Raw genomic sequence first — 26,565 nt, forward strand, 5'->3', positions numbered from 1 at the left:
CTCACAAGTAAATATTCGCTACCAAAGACTTGTTCATCATCCGTTAATTAGTCAAACCAGTTGATATACATACGACGTCTAAACACAATTTGTACTCCCATTTCATGCATGCATGCAACAATATCATAACAGCCATCAGTGTAATGCATATACATAGTGGCGTTGATAATTTGAAAGGTACATATATGCACTGCTGCTGTTTTCCAGGTCTTGTAAAGTGCCTGTGCCCATACCAAAGCTCCAATTTAATCCAATCCAGTAAACCCAGCATGCAGTAAGCCACAAGGGTAACTAAGTCTTTTGTAGTGTACAAGTGGACGAGAAGTTGTACGTCCTTACGTATTTAAGTATGTACGTAGTAGTAAAAGCAGTCCTCGCAGATAGAGCTTTTGGTTTTGGGATCGTTTGAGTTCGACAAAGTAAGCGAATGGATGCATGCTTTGCTGGGTGTTGGAAAGAGACGACGGCGGTCCCAAAAGCAGTCGGAGGAGGAAGGGGTACGAGTACGGCGAGGAACCATTTGCCCCATCCCAGCATCAGTCAGTCTGCAACGGCGTCTCAGCCCACAAAGATCTCTCTTTCTCTCGCTCCTCCAATCTCATCTTCACTCCTGCACGTGAGACCCCTCATCACCGTCATTCGGACAACATTGAGATAACAGTCCAGCGTTTGCACGAAGAGTGAAAGCAAGTCGGAAAAGTTAAAAGACTCATATTTGTACGCAGTCAGTGAGTGGACGGACAAAAATCATTTGCAAATTGAGACAAAGTTGGAGAACAAGTTATAATTCTTGAGAGTTTTTTGGTCGGCAGTTGAAAAAAAGTTGGTGTTAAATATTTGGGCTGGATTACATTGCACTGTATTAAGTATCTCCTCTTCCATCAAAGCTGGTTGGACTTGATTGGGATAGTGTGGTAAAGTAATAAAATTCTTGGTTGCTTCCAGTTTTGTGGTGGTTGGTTTGGTTGGTGATTGCGGTAAACTTTTGAAGGATATTCATTCATGCAACACCAGAGGAGAGCACAAGGAAGTACGGAACGTGGTGAAAGAGGGAACGAGAGAGGAGAAAGTAGTGGTGTGGTTGTGTGAGGTGTGATACCACCACCAAACTCGGACAGAAGTTTACTGGAGTGTAAATACACTGGCACATACCATCAGCAGCGATCAACCTCAGCCATCATCACCACATCACATCATCCAGAGGGAAAGCCGATCTAAGCAATCCAAAGTTAGCATAAGGCCCCTGTTACTACTTTCGGTGTGACCAGAGTCGTCGGACGAAGCAGAGCAACTTTATACACTGGAATCATGTTTTATGTATGGTCACTAATGCGTCTTTCAAATCTCGTTGATATTCACTGGCTGATTTGGTGAAATTCGATAAAAGTTATGGACTAGAATGCTGCTCTCTCACCACTTTCTCATCCTCTCTGCTTTAGTATGCATCTTTCCCTTGCAAATCTTTCCCTGCCTCCCCACCACCACCGACCAACAGCATCCCAAGCAGTAGCACAAACATCAGCAATCTGATCTCATCTTTTTGCTTTCTCACATGCGATTGCATACGACTCTAAAGTCACACCGAAACAATGAATCAGTTTTATTTTGTGCGCATCTTCCTGGATTTAAAGTTACGAGAGAGAGAGAGAGAGTTGGTATTTAGACGGATTTAGAGGGCAGAATTGACTGGTTGTGTTTGGCAGCTTTGTTTGGCAGGCTGATTTTGTGAGAAACAACATTGGCTTCCAGAGATGAGGGGACAATTGAGTATGTATACATGGGTGCCCGTATGAATGATTGAGATTCTCGACATTTACACAAAATACATACAACACACACAAAATATAGAACCAAGTTTCAAGTATGCATAAAAGGGGTGCCTGCCCGACGACCCCAACGGTACAAATACAGATCGCGTATATATTTAGGAGGCCAGCATAGCATAAACTAAATCACCCACCAACAAAACTCTATTTTCCGCTCTTCACGTACATATAGCAGAGTATTCAAAATCGGGGAATTTCATTATGCTAAGTTATTCCAAGCTTTGTTTTATTTTCTACGTGTCCTCGTATTAGGAATCTCGCAAAGTTTCTTTGTTTCTTTCTCCCAGAATTTCAATAGGTACAAAATAAAAATAACATTCCTAATAAAGACCTGCTGAAAGTTAAAGAAAGAAAGTTCCTCGCGACTCATCATGCATTTAACATAAGAGGAGAGAATAATTTGGCATAAATCTTATTAGAATTTGGCTGACAAGATTTACGTCAATGCTTTTAATCTGAGCCCCTGAATATATAAATGAAACAATGGAGAAAATAAAATGATAATAATATTTCGTTCAGCCCTTTAACTTTCAACACAACTTTTTTTACAAGACTCGTAATTCAGGTATCTTCCACATCACTGACTGGCTCTGCAATCAAAGGAAAAGATTTAAACGTAGCACAAGTTCATTTTATTAATGTAAAAATAATGCCACAGATTTCCAGGCAAGCCTTTCTAAATGAATACTTAGCTACCTGTATCGTGAGCCACAACAACAATAGCATCAAAGATTACGAACTAGTTGTCCATCTGCTGCACAGTTTAGGAAATAACTGGTTTTACCTGATCAGATTTTTATTTGGTTCATATTAGGACGCGATATTAGGGTCCAATCTTACGTATTCCCCTTCCAACACCCGCTTTGTCAGTCAGTCAGACACACGCCAAAGACTCACCGCACTCGCTCACCTGCCATATGTTAATCACATTAGGATGAGTGCTTATTTGATGATCATGACGATGGTGGTAGTCGAAGTGATGGCAAAAAAGGCAGCTGCGGATTTAAATTGATTGGCCATTTTGACCTAGCGGGTCTTCAAAGGTTGGGGTTCGACAGCCTCATCCATTTTGTCTCGTAGTACGTATTGTGTCCGTATATATATATGTACGTACGTACTTTGATGTCTTTGTTGTTTTACATACAATAAGAGGGGTCCCGTTAATAAGTAATAATCCTCCAACTGCAAATATTAGGGGAATTAGTATGCGAAGGAAAAGTTTGCTAAATATTTTGAGAAAAAATACTAGTCGAGACAAAAGTCTCACTACTCGCTTGTTAGGTCTACACGTATGCACATACATACATACGACTGCTTACTTCCATACTTGTTAGTTGAAACTGAGAGATCCGAGTTTTTATTATTGAATTGGAAGAGGGTGCATAAATACAAAACAGTAATATGAAATTATGTACTGGAGGAATTCAATAGTTTTTTCTTCTGCATAATACAAGTTTAGATTCCAGGGAGGAGGGAGAAGAATTGAGAAAAATCAACTTTCTCAACTTGGTGGTAGTAGTAAAAGTATATAAGCTTTCTCTGAGGATGAGTATGACACTGTGAAAGAGCAAAGAAGTGGAGTAAGTATGCAAGCACGAGTACAGTGTAGTAAGAGTAAAATCGATCTTTTTCTTTGTTGTTAGAAAAATGAAGCTTTAAAAAAAGAGAACGAATTTCTTATGTAAATTGTTCGGAGGAAAAGAATTCTACACAATAGTTTACTTTGTCTGTTCTCTCCCATTCTCATTACACAATCCGAGGAGGCAAGGAAGGAAGGCAACACCAGAAGAAATATCCATTGGAAAAGTAAAAGTAAAATAAATTGTAGTGAATAGGAAACATTTATCTATCCAGACCACACCAACAGCAGCCTTCGATTCAATGCCTGATCTGAAATTGGTAAAGTTCAGCCCTCAAAAAAGTTGCTGTCTGACGCTGCTGCTGCTGCTTGTGGCGGCAGTGCAGGTGCAAAAGTCTTTAAAGATGAGAAGGGAATTGAATGTGGATCCGGCGTATTATTGCCTTTGTATAAAACGTGTAATAAAATAAAATTCTATTACACGTCACATTTTTATTACACGTCATGTAATTCACTAATAAGTTCATGTCTCATAAATAAAAAAATATCGACTGACAACTATGTCAGGAAAAATAAGAAACAAAGATTAATACAATAGAATAAATAAACAATACATACAAAACTCTAAAGCGTGATACGGGGCAGGTCACGCTCAGCGTCATACACATGCGGCCAAACGTTTTGCTGGTCTCCACGCGTTCCTGTAATGAATTTTTCAATCATTGATGATTGGTAAATTTTATAGGGCAGTTGTCGAATCTCCTTGTCGTTTGCATGGTGAGGAGGGTGACGCAGGTCCGTGGGCGGAACAATCTCGTACAGCTGTTTTCCATCGATGGCGTCCTTCTCAGCAACAGGAATCAGCTTAGTTTTTAGGGCCGCATCGGGACGAGAAATGATGTACTCAATGTTGCTGATGATATGTCCTGCCTTTTTCAATTCGTTGTACTTCGAAGCATACGTCTACAATATTCAACATGAAACAATTGTATTGAATGTATTACATAATAAGTAAACTGTAAATATTCTTACCATGGTGTAAGATTCGCCCAGCTGAGCCGTATACATACTATCACAGAGGTGGGCGTATACTTCGATACAAATGCAATTGTCGGTTCCGATTTCTCGCATTTTGTCGTGAACCAGAGATTTTGCTATAGTAGGGTCTGCGACAAAATGGTGTCCTCTTGCCGATAATTGTGCATTAATTGACTCCGTTACACCTGGATACCTCCAGATTTTTATGGCCGGATATCGGGTAATTTCTTCCCACGAAAGGGTCCCTGACACATAGGACCGGATGATGCCAGGGTCCAGCTCGCGGATTTCCAGCAAATAGCTCGTTGCATGACGAGGATTGGTTTTTCGTTGTTTTGACATGGCGACCCTGCTAACCTCACGGACACTTTCCAACTGGCTCCTCCATTGAATATATTCTCGCCTCAGCGCGGACATCTCCTTTAACCACTCAGTCATAAACCTTGAACCCAATGTTCCTCGCATATCAGGGCGTTTAACGGTTGGAGTTGCAATGAAGTAGCAATATTTTCCAGTATTCTTATTCCTTGACCAGCTGTAGTTTGACCTCCTATACTGGGCCCTATCCATCCAGGATTCCACACCGTCGTCATCCTTCTTCTTCAGATTGTTAATCCAGGCCAAAAAACTAATTCGTATGCGATCCAAGGCCTCATTAGGGGAGTACAATCGAGCCGCGTCGATCGGAACTATCGCCATCACCTGTACCACAAGAAACACGCCCCAATGTAATGGCCTTAAAGGGGCAAGAGTTAAGGGTACAAGAATTTCAAAATATTACAATAATTCGACTTACATCTTCAGGCACAGCCGCCACAGCCATTTGTCGGGCGTAAGAGTCGGATCGACCCTTGAAACTTTTCCTTTTGGGAGGACGACCAGATGCGCTCCTGTCTTCGTCATCAACTTGATGTCCTTCACCGACCTCGACATGTTCTCCCTCCTGTACAACTTGTGGCTCCGGTGACCGTGGAGGGATAGGGAGTCAAGTCAATTTGTTGACGATGACGTGCTCTTTCCATTTCACTCCAGTAATCCATCCTCTCCCAGAATCGAAGAGGATGTTCGCCTTCTTCCAACTCTTCCCTGAAAATAAAAATTGTCCCTTGAATAAGGCCTTAAATACAGTTAATTGTGTTTACTTACCATGTCATGTCACTTGCCTCGTCCATTATTGAAAAATTGTCCGGTTGTTCACTTTTAAGTTTGTCAATTTGTTTGAAAACAAATATTTGTTCAGAGAGAGAAAAATTTTAGCTCCTGTTGTGATGGTTGATGTGACCGATAAAAGTCATCACACATACAGATGCTAGAAACTGCGCGTGAGACGAAGGTGGCGGGAACAACGTTCAAAGCTCGACTTTACTCTTTCCTTCACACACACACAGCATCAAGCACAACAACAGAAGCATTTGTTTCGAGAATTTAAAATTCAAGTCAACGATAAAAACCAATTCATCTATTTCTGGTTTTTATTCTCATTTGTATGCAAACTTGGTGCTGGATGGATAAAAATTAATATTTGTTCTTTTTTGCAAGAGGGGATTCTGATGGGATTGTTGTTCTTGTGTGCCAGTTTGCTTCGTCAAATGCTTCGATATACTGATCATGTGCATACGTATGCATATATTTCACTAGGCGTCTGCCTATAATTTATTTAATGAAGCAACTTTTATTTGATCTGAAAACTTTGCCGCATTTTAATTAGAATAATTTTAAAATTGAAAGTTTAAGTTGAAACATAGACGCCACATAGGCACGTATTTAGAGAACGTATGCACATAGTTTAACTACTTAGGATGATACTGATACGCACAGTTAGAGTGTGATGGTATTCTAACAAGAGTGCAGGCCGTGTTTATCTCTGTGGGATAGGAAGAGAATAAGTGGTAATGGTAGATTAATTGAAACGGTTGATTGGATCTTGAATGATTGATTTTTAACGGAAGTTCTCATAAAAATAAGAAAGTGGGGCACCACTTTTTTGCACTGGAGTTGAATATACGAACTTACGTACGTATAATACTACGACGGGTGAGATGAGGTTTGCTGCTGGTGCGACAAAGTTAGTGCTAGTTTGTTGGCAGTTGTTATTCATTAAAGTCGAGTTTGGGTTTGTCTTTGTTGTGGTTTGCTTGGTTTTGGTTTTGCATAACTGAGCAAAATGTCGTTGTTTGTTACTACAACAAAGGACAAATTCTTTTCTAATAATAAGCACAATTTAATGAGACTTGTTACCAGAATTTGAAATTGAAATAATTGGCTGTACTCATAACACGTCATTATTCAAATGAAGGGAAAACTAATAACTGAAATGAGTCATGCCTTTCTGTTTATGCAAGCTTTGTTTAATTTTCTGCTGGTATGCGCAACACTATTTGAGATTAAAACGGAATAAATAATATCACTGCATTGAAATCTAGCAAATCTAACCGAATTCAATCAGGCCACAGGCAAGGAAGTAGCTGTGTTCATGCAACAAATCTCAATTTGATGTAGTGAATGGATGGATGATGGGCAAACTCTCCATCATCCTATCACCACAGCATCATCATCTTCATCATGATCATAACAGAACGCAAAGAGATAACAGGGAATATTTCACTTATTTAAGCAATTTAGACCGGAGATAATTAAAAGTTGCGGTTTTCTGTCGAATTCATGTTTTGTTAAAATTATTGACTGAATTAAGCACTGCACATTTCGTTGGTATTTCTGACAGAAATGACCATACGTTCTATTCACATTCATAACGTGCACTAGATTCAATCTTCTCATGGATGATTAGCTTGAGTGGCAGCAGAAATAATGGCCAGTTCGGCTAGCTAAATAGCTAAGCAATTTTGCAAAAATTATACAAAACATGCATGCATGTACCGTCAACCACATGGATGTGTAATAACAACCATCCGTAATTGCTGCCTACCCATTATATGTTTTTTATCCTTGATAATATTTGAAATTTTAAGGAAGAAGGAACTTGTTTAGTTTTTCCCTTTTTTCTAAACATGCAGAAGTGATCAAAGTGATCGAGAGATTAAGGATTAGCTTTTGTGTAAGTATTTATGCAGCTATTTAGTTATGATTAAATGGCTAATTACAAAATTCCTATTTCTCAAAAGGAATTAAGTAGTCAAAATTCTTACTAAGGTAAAAACAGCAAAAAAGTAAATTGAATTCATCACCTTTCTTGGCGTTGTTGGTATGTAGCACTACATATACTACTGATAGAAATAAGGTACATTCACATATGTACGTACATACTACACTCACTCTGGATGCATGCATATGTACATATTGAACTTTTATTACTGCTACAGGATCCAAAATATGAATGTACAAAAATGTCTTTTCATCAGAACGGGTCAACGTCATCACGGCAGCGAACCATACAATAGCTTTGAGATAATTGTAGTGAAGCGAAATTCAATTTATTATTGAATCAAAAATGCAATCATTGTACGGCACAGGGACGAGAGAGAGTGGAGCACATATTTATAATGTGATATGATGTAACCCAACTTTTCTCATTTCTCTATGCATTCAAATTAGAAATTAGAATGATCATGAGAAATTGAAATGCAGCCTGGAGGATGAAGCAAGTAATAAACCTGGTAACTTGGGGCTCTCTCCGTTCATACCACGACGACCCGGCTGCTGCTGCTGCTGGTTGGCTGAATGCAAAATAAATGTTTCTCCTCTCGTTTCCATCCACCTTGCTTTCTCCCCACACATCAACAACGGCCCTCTTTCTCCATATCTGCCCATGCATGGGACTAGATCAGAGAGGCTGGTTTTGATCTTCGGCTATTGTTTTGGCACGTGCGTAGATTTTAACCATTTAATCAGCTTGTGAATATTGGAAAATAATGGAAAACTACGACCTATTAAATGTCATGCTATGGTGCTCGTGGTCTACAGAGTATCCTGTTTTCGTGTGTATTATTGTCGGTCTTATTCCATTTTACATACATCTCTATGTGTACATATGACCATGATATTCTGCTCCACTAAACATATCCACCGTCGGCGAGGCTTTCTCCTCGTGTGCATGGGTAACAGTAAGGGTACGCAGATTCATTCCAGAACCGGAACTTGACTTAGTATGTTCCCCTCGTGGGCCTAAACTGAAACTAAAAAGTGTAGAGAAAATAATTTCGCGTTTACTTTTGCTGAGTCCCAGTCCCAGTGTAATAATAGTTTGTTCTGGTTTGGTTTGCAAGCAGAGAAATTTGAGAGTCCCAGCACGCTTCCCCCTGAACAGTTTCCAGAACAGTTTTCCAGCAGTACATATTGTTGTTTAGTATGTTTTGGGGAGGTATGGGGGTCAATCTGTTTGGGATTTTTTGTTTGGTTCCGAGGATACATTAGAGTGGGTCCAAGTTGGGCTGGATGAATATTTCGTTTCCGTCTGCTTGCTTACGCACACTCTGATTTTACGTAATTTGCAGAGCATAGAGTAAATATTGATTCAACTTCTTTTAAATTTAATGTAAACATGGACCAAGCTTTGAAACTAGTGTTATTCGAAATTGAGAGTTGTACGCTAAATGTTGAACACGATATTGCCATCTAATATTCAACTTGTACTACGACGACCAGTACTAAAAGTAAAAGAGTGACTCTCTCCTCAGGCAAACAAACACCCCTTTGGACGAGGGTGGCTAAATAATCAATTTACAATAATTATTTTATATTCGTCCCTCTTCCCCCCTGATGAGTCGAGGGGATGCTCGTGATTAATTAATGTGCCCAACCAAATTTCCATCTGAATTTACCATTCTTTCGACAATAAACCTGTTCTAAAAATTATGAGCTGTTTATTGGTTAGCTTGGTCACCCACCACCAATACAGCCAATGACATATTATTCATATTGGTGTCATGTTATGGAAATGTGTTTCTAAAAGTTGTCGTCGCCAAGCTAGGACATTTCCCTCAGATATTTATTTTTCCCCGAAAAGAATAGTTGTTGTATTTGTAGAAGGTTGCCTTTGCTTATAAATATCGGATAATTAAGTGTACTGTGGAATTATCAGTGGGCTCGATCAGAAAATAAGAGCAGGTTATGAAACTCTGTTGAGGAACTTACCATCCATCCATCTACATGCTCCCCCTTTTTCCAAATAATATTTTTATTATGGAGAGCCCACCATGATATTTCCTCTTTATTAATACCAATGATTTGCCCATAAATGTTTGACAAAGAAAATTGGGTGGGTTTTGATTACTATTTTTCTTTAATTTTAGTAAAATTGACTCATTACAAGAGAGTTATTAGTTAATTGACGTTCATTTTGGTTTCTTTAATTTAGGAAAATCTTGTATAATTATGTATAACAAGCTACATAATTGCTAGGAGGAAACATTTATGTAATACATAGTACACGGCACCAGACATTAGGTTTCTCTTCTCCTATGTACATGCATATGTAGAATATGTAGATATCTAGAAGTGGTATCATGACTCAAACCAAAAAAAAATCACCAAGCACAGGTTTAAATATTTTCCTCTCAAAAAGTAACATTCGCTGTTATGCGTAAGAGCACACCCCAACTAAAAGTTGACGTATTTACACACGGTGAATAAAACCAGAAAGTTTTCTTACGATTTTAGTTGGTGTGCAAGTCGCAAGTGTTATTTTTATTGTTAGAAACATTGGGAAGATAAATGAATGTTTTGAATTTGAATGTTTATTGGACTGTACCCACGACCGAGTCATACGTACGTGTTATAGAAGCAGGCCTAGGTTTCTGGGATGATTTTACTCACTCACAAGATCAGAATATAAAAGACCCGATCCTCCTTTTGCCTCCCACACTCGATAAGCAATGTGCAAGGCCACAAAGTCAAATGGAGAAAATCAAAGTCAAAGAGTTTTGTATGATCTGAAAAGTGAATGAAATGGTTACGATATGAGCTTGGAATTTTGTCTCATCCACTTCCAAAAAGAATCATCGTCACTTCATTTCTTTGCCCACCCAACGCCACGCAGCACTTTCACTCGTGCTTAGTTATGTTATGCATGCAAAATTCAAGTGCAGTATAAAAACAAGTGTTATGTTGTGCTGGGATGTGATTGAGACTTTGAAGAAGTCCCACACCAATACCACCACGAGATAAAAGAATTGTTTTGTTGCCCTCCTTGTCAACCGAGTCAACAGTAATGGTGGGACATGACATGAGAATAAAAAGCATTATACTCTATGTTGCTCAATACATATTTTGAATTTTTGCTCCATTTTTTTCCCCTTTGGCAAAAGATACGAGTTTCTTTCATGCTCCAGCAAGGAGAGAAAGAAGAAAGGCATATAAAGTTGAAACAGAATGAATATTTTGACTCGGAATTTTTCACCCCAACCAAATAAGCTTGATTACATGTCAGATTATATTGAAATATGGCTTTACACTGAAAAAATTAACAAATAGCCCATGACGTCAGGCAATTCATATATGTACGCAGGCAAGATTTAGATGGAATTATTATAGAGAACAGCTACATACATATACACACGCGACGAGTAAGTATGCATTTGTGTCATGCTCACAGAAATGTGCTGGGAGTAAAAGATTTCCGAGGTACGAACGTATACGCATCAGCATAAGGATGAATTTGTATGACATGATGTGATATTGGAATAAGAAGAAGGCCGTCCCCCTTTCTCCTCTCTCTGCTCTGGGAAACTAAACTGGGAGAGAAGGAATTGTGGATCGGAAATAATATGAAATTATTAAAGTGAAGTCTAGTGTAGCATCATCCCGTGAATCCGAACTGCTTGGGAGCAGACAAAGTGAATTCTAATATCCACATATCACATTATCTTTCTCTCTCTCTTTTATTACGAAGCTCCGAGTTATTTGTTGCCACATCATTTTAAATTATTCTGCTGAATTATTGCTCAAAGTATTTTTTCAGAAATGTTCAATGGGTTGCAATAATTTCATTATGAGATGATTATATTTTCATTCATTCGAACCAGTAATAACTTTTGGTTATAATTCAAATTGAACTTTTCTGTGCGGTCATGCACCGTGCGAGGGTATGCAAATAATATTTTCCAGGCTTTTCAGATTTAATTTTGTTTATCCTCAAGTTAATGTACATTTAAGTATTTATATGTAAATAATAATGTATGCATTATTATGTATATTCATTAGAGAAATTAGAACAGATTTTAATTGACTAATTAACTTAACATGCACATTTAAAATTAAGACAATCAAGTCCTCCTACTGGCATTAGAAGTATTTATATAAAAAAGATTTTTTTAGACTAATTGAATATTGAGCTAATGATGAATTATGGAACATTTGTCGAGTCTTCTCATTTTCACGATGCATGCATACTTCACAGTGAAAAAATAAAATAGGTGAGGTCCACAGTGGCACGATTGATACACATAAATATGCATTGGCCAACGTAAACAGTTTGCACGGACTTCTCGCCGAGATGAAAAGATTGTCATGATTTCTCAAAAATAATCAGCGCTAATTAGCTAATAATATATCTTTTCTGTCCAATTAATCGCAATCAATAGCAAATTATTTAAATTTGAAAGGTATTATTTTAATCCTTTCATTATTAAGCGAGTAGATATAATACGAACGAAGCCATGACTTAATTTCTCTATTCCACCAAATAAAAAAAAGGTTCACAGGGAAAAAAAAGTTTTACTGCAGTCAGTATCACAAATACACTAACAATGAAATTTAATCAAGCAATTCAGACAAATTTGAAATAGCGAGGGAGGAAGAGAGTCTTTTTTTCCTGCCTTGTTTTATATTCGGCTCAACAGAACAGTCATTCACCGTCGTAATTAAGTATCTCATTTCACAGATATTAGGGATACAAAAAATACACCTGAAATCGTGGCTTTTGAACGTGGCGTTTGCGACAGGTTTGCATAATAAATTATCTCAGTCGCTCCAAGCTGAGGGTAGAGTAAGGAATATGCTACGAGAATATTTGCCTTGTTCTTTAGTGCCATGCTCGTAGAACAGTCAGTACTTGATGAATCATCCCCTTTAATTAATGCTGCCCAAGTAAATATTGATACAATATAATGTAATTATCCAATATGAAATGCATTCGAATTACTTTTTGACGTATCAGTCGAAATATCGGGTCGTTCAAAGGACTTTAATTTTGAAATTGCATTAACACGGATTTTTGGGTTTAATCGAAATGCAAATGTTTATTCCAGAATGCAAAAATATGACTTTTGCATGTACTTTTGTATATATTATGCACCCCGGATAAAAACAGTTAGCAGTTAGATTAAAATATTATTTAGCATGGAAATGAAATGAAGGAGAAATTACATGATACGGTTAACTGTCTCTGAGACTTTATCATAACGGCTCCTGCTTTGTATGTATGCATTTTAGCTCGGCTAGAAAAAAGTTGTGCGCAACTTATGGGCAAATGTGGTAAAATGGAGAAGAAACTTTTAATTACTGCTTCACTTGGTTTCCGCTTCATTCTTTTGGATTTCTTGAATTCGTTATGCAGTTTTGAGATTAAATTTTTTTATTGCTCATTTCCCAAAAGTTTTTCATTTCTTTTCTCAACAACACTTTCTGTCTGTTTTATCTACAGGGTTCTGACAATTTTAGTGTCGGAGTGGGTCTGTCCATCGCATCACCGACTCATTACTCCTCCAGATACATGGCTGATCAAGTAAGTACACAGAGCAAGAATAAAAGTATGTTTCGTAAAGTTTCCTCCCATTTTGTGATGCTATATCTTTTCAAATTAATGAATTTCTGGGCATTTTGCTCCTGGAATTTCCCTTGTTTATTAGACTTGGTATGAGAAAGCATTTCAATTATTGTGATGTAAATGTAATGTTTAATTTTGCAGACTTTTCACACACCCAATTTCGGTGACGAGGAGTTCGACATTCCTCCCATTGCTCCGCACTCCCACGATCCCAACATTCATCACTACTCGGTAAGTGCTTTTCATAATCAAAACTCTATGTGATCTCGTGAAATCTAATTTTGACACATTTTGTACGACTCTCAAATTCGAATAAATTCTTTAAAAGTTTTCCACACGCTAAGAGGACACGCTAAATGGGAATACTTGAATAATAAAAAGAGCTCCGTTTAATGAGAATGAATAATATTTAGAATATGTACGTAATATATAGAGCATTAACATAACATGGAGAAAAAATGTACTTATGTATACACGAAATACTTACATGCATATATATTTTCAGATATGTGGGTGCGCCTCTTTCTGCAAATATTACACAACTGGGTGTGCAAAATAAAAGTTGAGAGGAAACAGAGGAAAAATAATAATTTGTTGTCTTTTGAATTAAACTCGTAGGTCGGTTAGTGTAATTTTAGAACGTTGAGAGTCCCGAAACCTGATATAGGAGCACTTGGTATAACGAGTGCTATCAATTTTATCAGTGAGGTGGCTGTGGCACGAGACAGAAAGGGTAAAAGAAAGAAGAGGAGAAAGAAATAAAAAAACGAACAATTTTTCTTCCGACTAAAATCGCTTTCGTCTTTGCTTGCAAAAGGAGAATTTATGAAAATCATGTGAAACGAATGACAAATTACTCAAAGAAAATGAAAAATTTATATTGCACCAAAAGAGAATCTTCTCTTTTTATTCATTTCTTATTTTCTTACTTTCTTCTCAACGGAGAGACTCAACGTTGAGGTATGTACGTACCAAAGAAAGAGGGTACGCGCATACATATCTAAACATAAAAATTTTCTTGTGAGATTGAGATGTGTGTAGCTCTTCGTCCAGAACCAGGCTCGCCCTCCTTGAGCTGTGTGAAAGCAAGAACGGTCTTGAGCAAAAGTTTGCCCAAGATCACTTCACCCCCATTTCTATTCCAACTGCATGCTTCTGTATTCGATAAACTTCTGTCAAGTTCCAATTTTATTTTATCTCGTTTGTGATGCTCCTTTAACTCGCTTGCATATCATCATCGTTGGGCAGTCCATGGCGATAACTTTGCACGACTTTCCTTGCACTCTGTGTTATTCATGACTTTGTCGTTTGAATTATGGACATTTTCTCCAAATGCTTCTCCCCATTTAATAATCGTGAGTCAAGCTTTCATGGCTCTTGAATCAAGAGTCAGAGCGAGAAAGAAATAGTGTGAGAGGAACGAAAATTGACAAACTTGATTTCACATCATCAGAGCAATGTTGATCATCGTGTTATTTTGGAGAAATGATTAATTTTTATCAAATGACTTTTTTTTGTATTTCAGCATATGCACGGAATGCACGGTGTAAATCAGGGTCAACATCCACAACAGCATCAACACTACTCTCCAATGTATTTACCTGAGGTACATAGTTTAAATTGGTTAACTACTTTTCCCAGGGTCATATTTTAATTTAGTCAAACTATTGATTGGATTTATTTTTGGAATTGTTTACAGCACATGACAACACCGATGACAATGAAGTGAGTCCCACCACTATTCCTCTGCACCTTCTGCTGTCACCTTGCACACAACATCGATGTATGAACTGTATTTGAATTGCTCAATGTTTTATTTTTAGTTCCCCCGTCTCATATGGAAGTCCACCAACGTACACGAACCTGTCGAGTCCACACCCACCATCGCACTCACCCATGGGGAACCCGCAGCAGCAGCACATGTTGCACCACTCTCGGCCTGGGCCACACCCACCTCGACAGTCAGTCATGGGCACCAATGTACCTCTGAGACGATCTCCTTCAAACAACTCCTCCGTGTCGCCAGCAAATCCTGAATCACATTCTGAGGACAGTGACGACAGCGTTCCTCTGGTGAGCGGGCTCTATACATGTCTCCCCTAAAATCATAAAAGTCGAATCAGCCTGTCATTTATGAAAAGTTTACCAGCTTCAAAACTTTAGCGGAGAAGATACGACAGGGTTGGCATGATCTCCTTGAGAGGAAATGTATATAAAAAACATTTGATTTATATATTCAAATTGCCACCATTTACCCAACTTTTCTTATCAATTCCAATTCGTATAATTTGAATATGACAAGTGAGGTGAATGATTGAATTGTAAAAGTAAAAAATGAAGGAGGAGAAGAAATAGTTTACCTTCACTGACAAAGTGAAACGAGTTATGGGCTTACTCCATGAGCTGGCTAAAAATGAATCCCAAAGAAGAAGTAGAAAAATTTATTTTATATGTTTCTACTACTCTCTGAATTATGTATTGACTTTTGCCCTATCTCGCAATCTTTCTCGAAATGCTAAGACAAGGGAGTCAAAAAAAGAAGAGGAGAGAAAGGTGTGTGCACTGTCTCATAACTTCAAGTCCTGATACCACCTTGGAGAGAAACACATAGACTTTTGACTACAGAAGAGGAAACGAATATTATTTCGGTACTCTTCTGAGTCAGAGTAGAAAGGTGGGCCAAGTACTTTCCCCTCTTTCTTTAACTTGCACCCCTTGTTTCTTTGATTCCACACAGAGTTATTTCACTTTAATGCATGTCTCATGGGGAAATTCTTTCGCATTTACCTAGGCGAGTTTTATACAAGTAAGTTCATATATGTATTTGACGACGCATGAACTTGATCGGAATGAAATTAGAGACCATCCGCAGTATGCACAGAGTGAAATTCAGCAATGATAAATAACTGTTCAATCTACAACAGTTTGTCAAAGCAGATAACTAAATACGCAAAGTAATCAAGAAACATTCAGCATTGTCGGTTACGAATTATTAAATATTTAATGTAAACGTATTTCTTCTGTGATTTAGTGCACGTTTCAACCAGCCTAAAACAAAATGCAATCAACCGCCCATCCTACGCACCCTCCCTCTGCATGCAGCCACCAACAAGCGCCAGGAGCATTTCAAAATGAATACTTTTTTAGTGTTGGTTTAACATTTAAAATTTTTTCAAGGGTGAAATGCAAATCCAATATTGATTAAAGTTGGAATGAAATGAGTAGAAAGAGAGAGAGAGACATGAAAAAATGGGGGGAGAAGAAAATCGTTTAGTTTAGTTATTACTTTGGACTTGAAGGAGGAAGAATGGCGTTAAAGTATTTGCAGTACTCCTTTCTCCTCAAAAGAAAAAGTATGAAGCCATCAAATTAGAGATTGGAGATTTATTGTTTTTCTTTGTTACAGAGAATCAGGAAGAGATGAAAAATGGATTTTGTCTGAGATGGCAACAAATTTTTCTCAAAAAACTTGAGTGAGCTGAATAACAGCATAATGCAAGTAGAATAAGGGAATTTGCAAGGCAGCCTACACACATAACCAACAAAATCTTGTTTTTTTCCTCCTTTGGAAAGAGAGGAAATGAGAGAATTCTTTGAATTTTTGATTCAATTTCATCCCCAACAAATAAGTACGCTTACAAATAAGTCATTTCTATGCACGAGAAATCGTTTTCTCCCATTATGAATTCCCCCATTTTACTCTCTCCTCCAGTCAAGTGAGTGGAGCAGAGAACCACCACACACGCCAAACGCCACCAAACGCGTCACTCACTCGGTCTCACTTTCTCTGGACTCCCTTCACTTTCCTTCCTTACCTCCTTCTCCTCTGCTCCCAATTGTTGATCACATTTTCTCTACTTTTTCGCCCAGGTATGCACAAGGCGCCCTGGAGAAAGTGGGGAAAATATTCCAAGATCAGCGTCTCCTTCACTCAATTGTCCCTGTTCTCCTGCAAGGAGATCACTCTTAACCATGCCTGATTATGATTATTCCGAATTTAACTGCCATTTTTGCCCATTTAACGTAGTAGTATTTCCCTTTTTTGAAAAAATTAAACCCTTTCTTTCGTACACGACCCACAAACTTTTTCTGTCCTCATGGACCATTTTATAGAGAAAATGAGATTCAAAGTGAGGGGGAAAGGGACGAGAATGCAGAGAGCAAATGGCTTGTAAAAATAATAACATTGCATATAAAATACACTACTTTAGGCCTGAATACTATCCCATTTCGAATTCAAAGTCATTTAGTCTTGGCCAAGCACCATCATCTTCTCCACGTCAGTTCTGTTTAAGCAGGCAGTTGAGTTAGAGTCAGGTTTATTTTCGATAATAACTTACTACCACGATTACTACGACTACAATTCTGCTATTACCGAGTCACAACTGAATACATACGTATTAAATTATAAGGAGCTTAGCCCTCCATTTTACGAGAGACAATGTAACGTGTAGTAATTGTCGTGCTGGCTTTATGAGCTACAACCTTCATTCTTATATGCTTATACATGTGCGTATGTATCTGTCCTGTGCATGGAGCATGTCTTGATGCTGAAATAAGCCTCGTCTCAGGCTAAGAATGAACACAAATAATTTGGGCTTTTTGATACAATTTTGCTGACAGTCATCGTAGGAAAGAAATATTAAAGAATTTATTAACTATGTAGACCACTCTCTCTACTTATGTATCTATAAGTTGATTGCAAAAGTGTTAATGTAATTAACCTTAAAATATTTTCATTAAATACAAAGTGCATGCATGCACTAATGATGCATTAAGGAATAATGATATCATTTAATTCTTCAGAAATGTGATTTTCCTAAAAATTGTGATAAAAAACTACTAAACAAATATTATGCAATTTTCTCTCAAACGTGCGTCATTCATACGCAAATCAATATTTGTATTTATTTTATCACTAGTCTTATTTCATAATTTTTAGGCCTTTTAAGATGGCCTTATAGATTTACCAAGATGTCTGTCTGTCCGTCCGTCTGTGCGTCCGTCTGTGCGCAAGATAACTCTCTTTAAACAAAAGCTATCGACTTGAAATTTTGCACACTTCATCTTCGGGTCAAAAGTAAGGATGAGTTCGGAGATGGGCATGATCGGTCAAGTAATTGGCCGGTGGGGGTCATTTCCATCCAAATGCGTTGCCCTTAACTACCAAGAACCTTTAGAGCAGGTTAAATTATTTAAGTGTAAGTAAAATATTTGTAGCTTGAGAAATATCTATAGTAATAATTTTAAGTAATTTTAGTATGAAGATTGCGACTGACCTCAAAGCGTTTAAATTGGAGTGGAGTTTCAGAAATTTTAAACCTGGGAGACCCGATAGGGTGACCCGACGGATTTCTAAAATTTGTAGTAGGTAGTTGAAATTTGGAACAAAGGTTGCTAGTGGATTGTAACAGACAAAAATGAATTTAGGTTGGAAAAATTTTAATCTTGATGGACCCTATGGGGTGACCCATACTGATTTTTCAAAATCGTCATATCGAAGTGAAATTTGGGAGAGAGGTTGCAAATGGGTCTTAATGGAACAATATGAAATGAAATTGGTAAAATTTATATCTGATGCGGTTATCCATATCTATTTTTAGAAATTGCGTTAAAAACATGAAATCCGGCACGGTAATACTTACAATTAGTGGCTTCTCATCAAAGAATTTGAAATTAAAAGTTAGCTAACAAGGGATACTTTCGAGGTGATAGTCGTGTCCAGGGTACCACTCATTGGTCTAAATGTTTTTTGATCGAGTGTTTCTCACGGGTTCGGGTTCTTACTTCGGGTTTCGAGTTCGGATCGGGTTTGGGTCCTGCTTCGGATACGAAATTTTTGAACCCGAAACTTTCGGGTTCGGGTCCGAGAAATGTGATCCCAAAATTTCGGGTTCGGGTCGGGTTCGGGTTCCGACTAAGAACCCGAAACCCGAACCAACAAGAACTTTTTGCCACAACGAACACGAAAACATTAAAAAAGAAAATAAAGTGTTAACCAAACTTGCTACGACGGTTATGCTGCAGTAATTCATTAAATAATTCAAATTTTTAATTGTCGTAACTTCTTTTCACAAGTGTCTTCAATTAGTGTTATGGTTTGAATATTAAAATAAAATATATTTTTTATCAAAAATTTGCAAAATATTTAGCTTGAGCTTACTTTAATATTGGAAACTTGAAACTGAAAATCATTTTCAGTTTTCAACTGATTTAAAAATTTCTGAATGTCACGGAAAGCCATTATTCATGGTCGATTTTTTGAGATTGCATTATTATGGTCAAGGAATTAAGAGTTATGTACTTATGCAGAAATGTGCTTAATTATAATTCCTCGGTCATATTTACAGAAGTATTGTTTGTTTGAAACCTTCCAAAGAATTTTTAGCTAAAAAGCCAGTCACCCCTTAAAGTTAAAATATATTCGGGTTTTTCGGGTTCGGGTTTCGGATTTGATCCGCCAGTTCGGGTTCGGATCGTTGCAAACGGGTTTCGGGTTCGGGTTGCCCTCAAGTTTCGGATCAGTGGCATCGGGTTCGGGTTCGGGTTTCGGATTTGCAAGAACCCGACCCGTGAGAAACACTAACCCATCTTCGAACTCGGTCGATGCCCAGATGCATGTCTGTATCAAATTTGGTAAAAATCAGCCTACTCCTTCGAAAGTTATGGAAAGACAGACAGACGGACAGGTCGATTACATAAGCCCTAGTCCGGGCTAAAAATTATATGCCAATCGTTCATTAGAGTCTGGCTTTTATGTAATAATGCCGTCTTAAAAGGCCTCGCAAAGTTGCTTGGAGTAGGTTTTTTAACTAGAAAATATTATGGAGTATTAAGTAGACACATTAGAAATCCCAAACACAAGCTACTAATTAAATGAATATTACATAAGTGCCTATTCGGTACGTATTTTAAATCAGTAAACCAAGTTTTTGTTTAATCTCCATTTAATAAGGCCTTTGCGCAGATTAGACAACCTGAGACAAAAAATCGCCATTCTTATATGCACAAAGTCCTCATAAACAATGTAACCCGTCAATTAAAAATGACTTGAGCTCATTTAATAAAGAACAATGTGTTGGTTTTGCAGGGCGTAGGTGCTGTTCCTGGAGTGATGGGAGTGGTTGGGAAGCGACCCAGTCCAGAACCAGATCGGACTGCAATGGCCCCCGTCGCCGAGAAGAAGAAGAAGGCGCAAAAGAAGAAAAAGAAACGAGACCCTAACGAGCCACAAAAGTAAGTACTCCAAAACTGCATACCATTTCCCAACAAATGCTCTGAGGATGAGTCGTTTCTCAATTTGGGGAAAGTGAGAAGCATTATGAGACCTGAATACGTGGCATCCCGTGCCCGTGGTTAAATAGGTGGGAGGAAGGGAAGCCTAGGAATAATATATTGTCTTAATTCTCAGTATAATTTTGGTAATGCATTAATTTCCAATGATGAATGGAGTGGTGCAAAATGAAAAATAAAATGATATCAATAACTCAAACCTTTTGAAGAAACGGTCTCCTCCATTTCCAATCCACTCGCATTCTCTCTCTGGAGAAAGCAGCTATTCGTCTTTGTCTTTTTTGTCATTATAGAATTGTCACCTAGTATTTTGAGAGGGATTAGGAATACAAAAATAGTTGAACTGTATCTTGCTTCCTCAATTTCTTGGGGTGGCAGACGAAAGGAAAGTGGCAAGAGAGAAATGAATACCAAAATGCTTCAAATATGTAACTACTACACGAGTATATCACTGCATACACGGACGAGTGGGACAAAAACTCTAACTAGTAGTGTGTATGTAGTACAACGCAATAGATCTCTTATCAAGTGGCATGATGGTTAGTTTCTGTTTGTACAAACAGCAAGTTTATCGATCCATTGGCTGTGTATAGCCGGGTGAGAATAAAGGGAAGCCAATTCTGGGAAGGGGAGCATAAAAATCGGAAACAGAAATAATTTAATAAGCAATGTCACATATTATTGTTTGAAACATTTATCAAAAAACACAAAAATTTTCCCTCTAGTGCCATCCCGAAATCCAACTGGTGCTCGAGATGTAGCAATAAGAGAGCACTAACAATTTCGACGTTAGCTGCTCTGCACTACTCGTGTCCTTGCGTACTTTCCCCTGCCTCCTTATTTTCCTCCTTCTCAGGCTGGCTCAGATTTCACAAAATAAATATAAATTCTTGTGAAATAAAATAGAATAAAAATCCCAGAGCATTTCATTCTATTGTATAAGAGTGCTGTACATACGTACGTACAATAAGGGTAGAGCACGGATATTCCCTCTAGAGATAAGAGATTGCCTTGCCCTTATTTCTGTACTCCTCTCCTTCCTTCAATTGCAACTCCTTTTCCCTTCTACATACATACGTACGTACTAAGCATTCTTGGGGCAAGTATTAATGCAATAATATAGAAAGAGGATCGTTTCTCGCATATTCTTAGAAATACATGCAGACAAATTCATAAAAATGCTTTCACATTTGCAGAGAATCCTTAGTTTAGGGTCGAATTTGCTTCTTCTGGGAGAGAAAGATGCTAGCCGTGTGTAAGAGAAAGTGAGAGAAAGAAGGTACACGTTCCTGTACACATTTGCATCTCTAGTTACGTCATTCACCTTTATTTAAAAGTTCTGACATAGTCAATAATAATACGTTCATAAATGCATTTTTGACTGGCCAGTCAAACAAAATAGGGTAGAACAAAACAATAAACCTTAGCAGTTGGACCGGTCCAAATATTACAAAAAAAAGTAATTAATTATTATCTCTAGAAGCAATAATTGCATCGAATTGTCGTTTAAGATGATCCCGTGATCCATCCCCGGTAACATAATAAGTAGTTGGTGGCTCACCAAACTCGTCAATCAATTGTTTTAAATTCTGGAAGTGCTTGTAGTGACGCTTCACATCGGGGTGACGGGGATCATATCGAACGATGAGATCCTGTCCATGGAAGTGTAGTCACCTCATCAAGTGTGGCCCAAGGAGGAGGGTGGGCCTGGTCTCCATCTTGGATAATGTTAAACAATGGAACACCATCATCTGCGTACTTCTGTGCCTTACGAATAATGTCCGGTGGAGGAGTTGCAGTCACGGTGATAATGTAACGGTTGCAATTGTGGATCCGATTGTATCTTTGCATGTAAATCTAAAATTCGAAATACAACAGATTATTTGTTGGACCGGTCCAAACACATAAAGAAATATGAAATGCAAAGTACTTACCATCATAAACCCCTCCCCCATTTCCTTAGTGCTTGTCGAGTCACATAGGATGATTTTTTTCTCCATGCAGGCCATCGGGTCAACAAGTCGTCCAATTGTACGGATGTAAATTTCGGAAGTCATTGTGAAATGGGACGCCCGAATAGAAAATTGTCCCTTATCACCACAACAACTCCCACCATATTCTTCCACTAACCCATGGTTCGATCCTTCCTCACTTTGGACCGGTTCCAATCCCAAATGAGTCTCCATTAGATTAGGTTTTATTTCTTCTGGAGGGAAGAGAGTAGCGACATAAATGAGGTCCATTGGTGGACGATTATGAGTGGACTGTGTCATGCTCATTTTAATGTTTTCATGCAAGGGATGAGATGGATCCAAGTAAGCTTCGTTTCTATCTGATTTTGCTTGGGAGATCCCTCCTCTCATCTGGCTACCATAATAAGAGGACAACCCGTTTCTTTTACCATCTGATCTGGTAATGTAATATCCCTTCACAGGCGACTCTAGAATATAAATAAAATATGATTATGATTAATATAAAATTTGGACCGGTCCAAAAACTGTAAAGAATAACGGCATTTACTAGGAATAGATGTGGCAAAAAGGACCTCCAACTTGCCGTCGTAACGTTGCTGTCCCCAGTTAGCTTTTCGTTCCAGATCCTCCCTCATAGTATCGTTCCGAACCGGTCTTGGTTTCATTTTCGCGACCCCTCCCAACCAGTCAAGTAACTCTTCTCGAGCTAGCTGCTCATGTTTATTTTTCGACAACTACAACATAAAAACATTGAAACGATTCAATTAATATAATAACATAACGAAAATTAATTAATAAGTTATATGTACTTACATTGCCGTGTCGATAATGAGGCTGAGGTGTCGAAGGTCCTGGCTGGGTACTGGACCTGTTCAATTCGTCAAGGGATCCAAGCTCATCTTCATTATCACTTCTACAGAGTTATACAAGTTGCAAATCATATAATTTACACAATCTTGACCGGTCAAGTAATAATTTTGATGCAAATTGTTTACTTACATATCAATAACAACCTCATTTTCTTGTCCCCTACCAGATGAAGCGACCTCTTCTCCTGCATGATTCCTGAAAAAATATAAATATAATTAAAATATAATTAACTATTTTGACCGGTCAAATATTTACAAATACAAAACGTGTACTCACCTGTTATTATTCAGTGTCCTTAGAGGGTTTGCATTCATCCTTCCCACTAAAACGTCGAGAGGTCCCACACTGACCTTTGGGATCTTTTTAGGGGGCATGATGTGATGGGGATGTGGACTTAAAAAAGCCAGGGGTTTGTTTTTTTCTAAAACTATTCAAACTTTTAGAAAATATTGTGAGAGAGATGTGCACGTACTGAAGGTTTGAGAAGAAGTGATTGATTTAATTCCATTTTAACAGTTTGGACCGGTCCAATTAACAAAGTTTTAGAATCGTGTTTCGACTTGTCTTTTTTTGTAAACAAGACTTTTTCAACTATTGTTATTGGTTGTCTCAACGTTTTGAGTACAGTCGCCGCGAACTTCGTTCTCTGATTAGAAATCCTAAGGAAAATCGAATGACGAGATATATATCTACAAGTCGGTTTAAGGGTCAGCAACTGACCCTTGAGTAGGTGTGGCTTGGGGTGCGAGTATTGATAATGCGGATTCCAAAGTCCGCATGCGTCCAGCAACTGAGCCATAATATATTTGCATTAATGAATGAAGAAAATAAAAAATCCTACATTATTGTCCAAAAATCTATTAAAATTTGTTGAACATAAGGGCGTTTGGGGCAACCCCAACCCTCACCTCCGAGTACAAGGACATTTTTATTACTTGGCTGGGGCAAAATACTTTATTCTACTTTCACCCTCATCACACCCGGCACAACGCCTTGCACAATGGGATACAAGCCTACGTGGGCTTCTAGATATGTGCGAGAGACTTACAAGCCCTGCCAGCTACGAAGGTGTGCTAAATCGCATTTATCTTTAATGCAGTCGTAAAATTATATGGAAATAATAAACTGATATTATGATGCACTTGGCTCAATTTTTTGTCCCGTTGTCCAATTCTATTGTTACAAAGCCATCACTCTCTTTGTCTCTCTAAAACTTTGTTCTTCTCATTTGTGTTTCACTTACGGAGAAGGAGGGAGCCCAAGGAGAAGAAAGGGTTGACTGCCACTGCTCCACTGTTTATCTTCCGCCTCTTTGTACTTTATTTGTGTCCTTGCTTGAAGAATATACACCAATTTCATTTTTTGCGTCTAAACACAGTTAGTTTAACATGATTTACGACCAATTGATTTTTGGAATGGACAACACACAGATATATCAAAGTCTTTTATGCAGATCCTAAAAATCATAATATATACAAACCTTCAAAATAGCCTAATTTCTTGGAACTATAAAGCTCAATAAGTTTGTAACTTGAGATATTTCTCGTTTTAAATGGAACTACTGTTGCATTTTTCGTAATTCAGTAATTTCTTTCAATACCGGAAGGAATACGAATTCAACGAAAGGCTATCTTAACTTTATAGATTGAGAAATTGATTCCTAAATTGAGTTTTCCTTTCATCAGACTATATAAAGTTGTACATCAAGGGTTAAAGTTTTCTCCTATACACGGACAACACTGTACATCGCAGTAGTAATGTAAGAAGGGGTTGGAATGAATTAATCATGAAAAAGGGAATGAATTGAGTGAAATGGACAGAGTTTAAAATAAATACATAAAAGTACAAGAGCATTTTATTTTTTGTGTTTGATGGTTGCTTGTTGCTGAGTTAGATCCTCGCACAATCACTCACTCACTCACTCCCTTTCCCAAAAAGGGAGGAAAGTGCAATGAAAGTAACTAGCAAACTAAACTAAATAAGTATAAGTGTAAAACTGGAGGCGAGTTAAGTAAGAAAAAATAGAGAGCAACTAAGTGAGTGAGTGAAAGGAGAGAGGAGGAAGTGTGTTTTGTTGGATGTGTCTTAAAAGATGAGGGGAACAGAGGAAGGAAAGGGAAAGAAAATTGAAAGTGCTTTTATTGATTCTTGGGGACATTTTTGTTTTCTTCGTTTCGATATTTTATTCCGTTTTCACACCATCACCACCACCACCCACCATCCTTTCCCTCACTTTCACCCTACAAACAATACTTCACCAAACTATCATATCACTCCTCACACAATTGGATACATGAAAAGTGCACACAAAGAGAGCTGTAGTCCATCCAGCACTTTGTTCCTTCAGATAAAGACTTAACTCTAATTCCAACTTTGTGACTTTGCATTACATCTACGACGAGATGGTACTCTGTCTCTTTCGTGCATAAAATACAACAAAAATCTACTTTGAGATAGAGTTCACATTTGTAATTTGGTCACAATTTTATAGAATATGATATAAGTTGTCCGTGATGAGCGAAATTTTATCATCACAGTAGTTAAAAATATATTTTGAATTTTACTTTAAAATTGACTTTACATTATTATTAGAGTTAAAAGCAGATATCTTATGGGAAAGCGCATATAAAAATATAGAGTCAAATATACTTATATTTGTTGGATCCATTTTCACTTTCACTCCCTCCTGGTTCTTGAGACTCACCTTCTCCTGCTTCCACACATCATGTGTAATGCATGGACGGATGAAACATTTAGCTTTGACTGAAAGGGACAGAGCGAGGGAGAGAGAGAGAGATGGAAAATCATCTTATTTCATCCAATTCGTTCCTTGATCACTACGGATTGACGTTATCAACTTTGATTTGACGAAGATATCCTTTGATTCTTAAAAGTGTTTATCTTGATTGTGAGTGAAGGAAAAGGATCAAAAACGCTGTTTCATCCACAAAGACAAAGTGGCATTTTGAGAAGTGAGATGATCCACCAAATGACAGTCGGTTCTAGTCTTAAAAATAGAAAACTTCTTGCACACACCGATCTAGATACATGCAGTATTTTAAGTTGCTTTAGAGTTTGGATATATGTAATAATACTCAAAAATGTATGTAGTGCATAGTTCACGATATAATGCATGATATCAAATTTAATCGCAAGCACCTCGTTAAAATGCACGAAGGTGGGGACGAAGCTTAGGCGACGTGTGGTACTTATTTTCCAATTGGTCTCATTTGTGGAATTGACACTTGGAATAAACACACTGCT

At 37.9% G+C, this 26,565-nt stretch overlaps 2 protein-coding genes across 2 annotated transcripts in view; one reads left to right on the top strand and one right to left on the bottom strand.

The window, feature by feature from the left end:
- Positions 1–868: 868 nt before the first annotated feature.
- The window catches only part of LOC110863233 (TOX high mobility group box family member 4), a 32,365-nt gene continuing 6,668 nt past the window's right edge, over positions 869–26,565 (top strand). Inside the window, exons 1-7 of the mRNA XM_035850607.1 lie at positions 869–914; positions 13,043–13,123; positions 13,307–13,396; positions 14,691–14,771; positions 14,865–14,890; positions 14,989–15,238; positions 20,256–20,401. Of these exons, the coding sequence (XP_035706500.1) occupies positions 13,112–13,123; positions 13,307–13,396; positions 14,691–14,771; positions 14,865–14,890; positions 14,989–15,238; positions 20,256–20,401 (605 nt within the window). The 5' untranslated portion in view covers positions 869–914; positions 13,043–13,111. The remainder of the gene's footprint in view (positions 915–13,042; positions 13,124–13,306; positions 13,397–14,690; positions 14,772–14,864; positions 14,891–14,988; positions 15,239–20,255; positions 20,402–26,565) is intronic.
- On the bottom strand, positions 3,249–5,995 carry LOC118435145. Its single transcript, XM_035850596.1, has 4 exons — positions 5,590–5,995; positions 5,240–5,529; positions 4,438–5,145; positions 3,249–4,368 (listed from the first exon to the last, which is right to left on the bottom strand). The coding sequence occupies exons 2-4, from the start codon at positions 5,264–5,266 to the stop codon at positions 4,030–4,032; spliced, it is 1,074 nt and encodes a 357-aa protein (XP_035706489.1). The 5' UTR covers positions 5,267–5,529; positions 5,590–5,995; the 3' UTR covers positions 3,249–4,029.

The sequence above is a fragment of the Folsomia candida genome, unplaced genomic scaffold, assembly GCF_002217175.1.
Source record: "Folsomia candida strain VU population unplaced genomic scaffold, ASM221717v1 Fcan01_Sc001, whole genome shotgun sequence".
Lineage (NCBI taxonomy): Eukaryota > Metazoa > Arthropoda > Collembola > Entomobryomorpha > Isotomidae > Folsomia > Folsomia candida.

Bases quoted from the DNA above. Each gene is read 5' to 3' on its own strand.
- LOC118435145 (XM_035850596.1), bottom strand. From the start codon at position 5,266: ATGGCTGTGGCGGCTGTGCCTGAAGAT. The intron at 5,146-5,239 runs GTAAGTCGAATT...CTTGTGGTACAG, and splicing joins TGGCGGCTGTGCCTGAAGAT to GTGATGGCGATAGTTCCGAT. The intron at 4,369-4,437 runs GTAAGAATATTT...TGAATATTGTAG, and splicing joins TGGGCGAATCTTACACCATG to ACGTATGCTTCGAAGTACAA.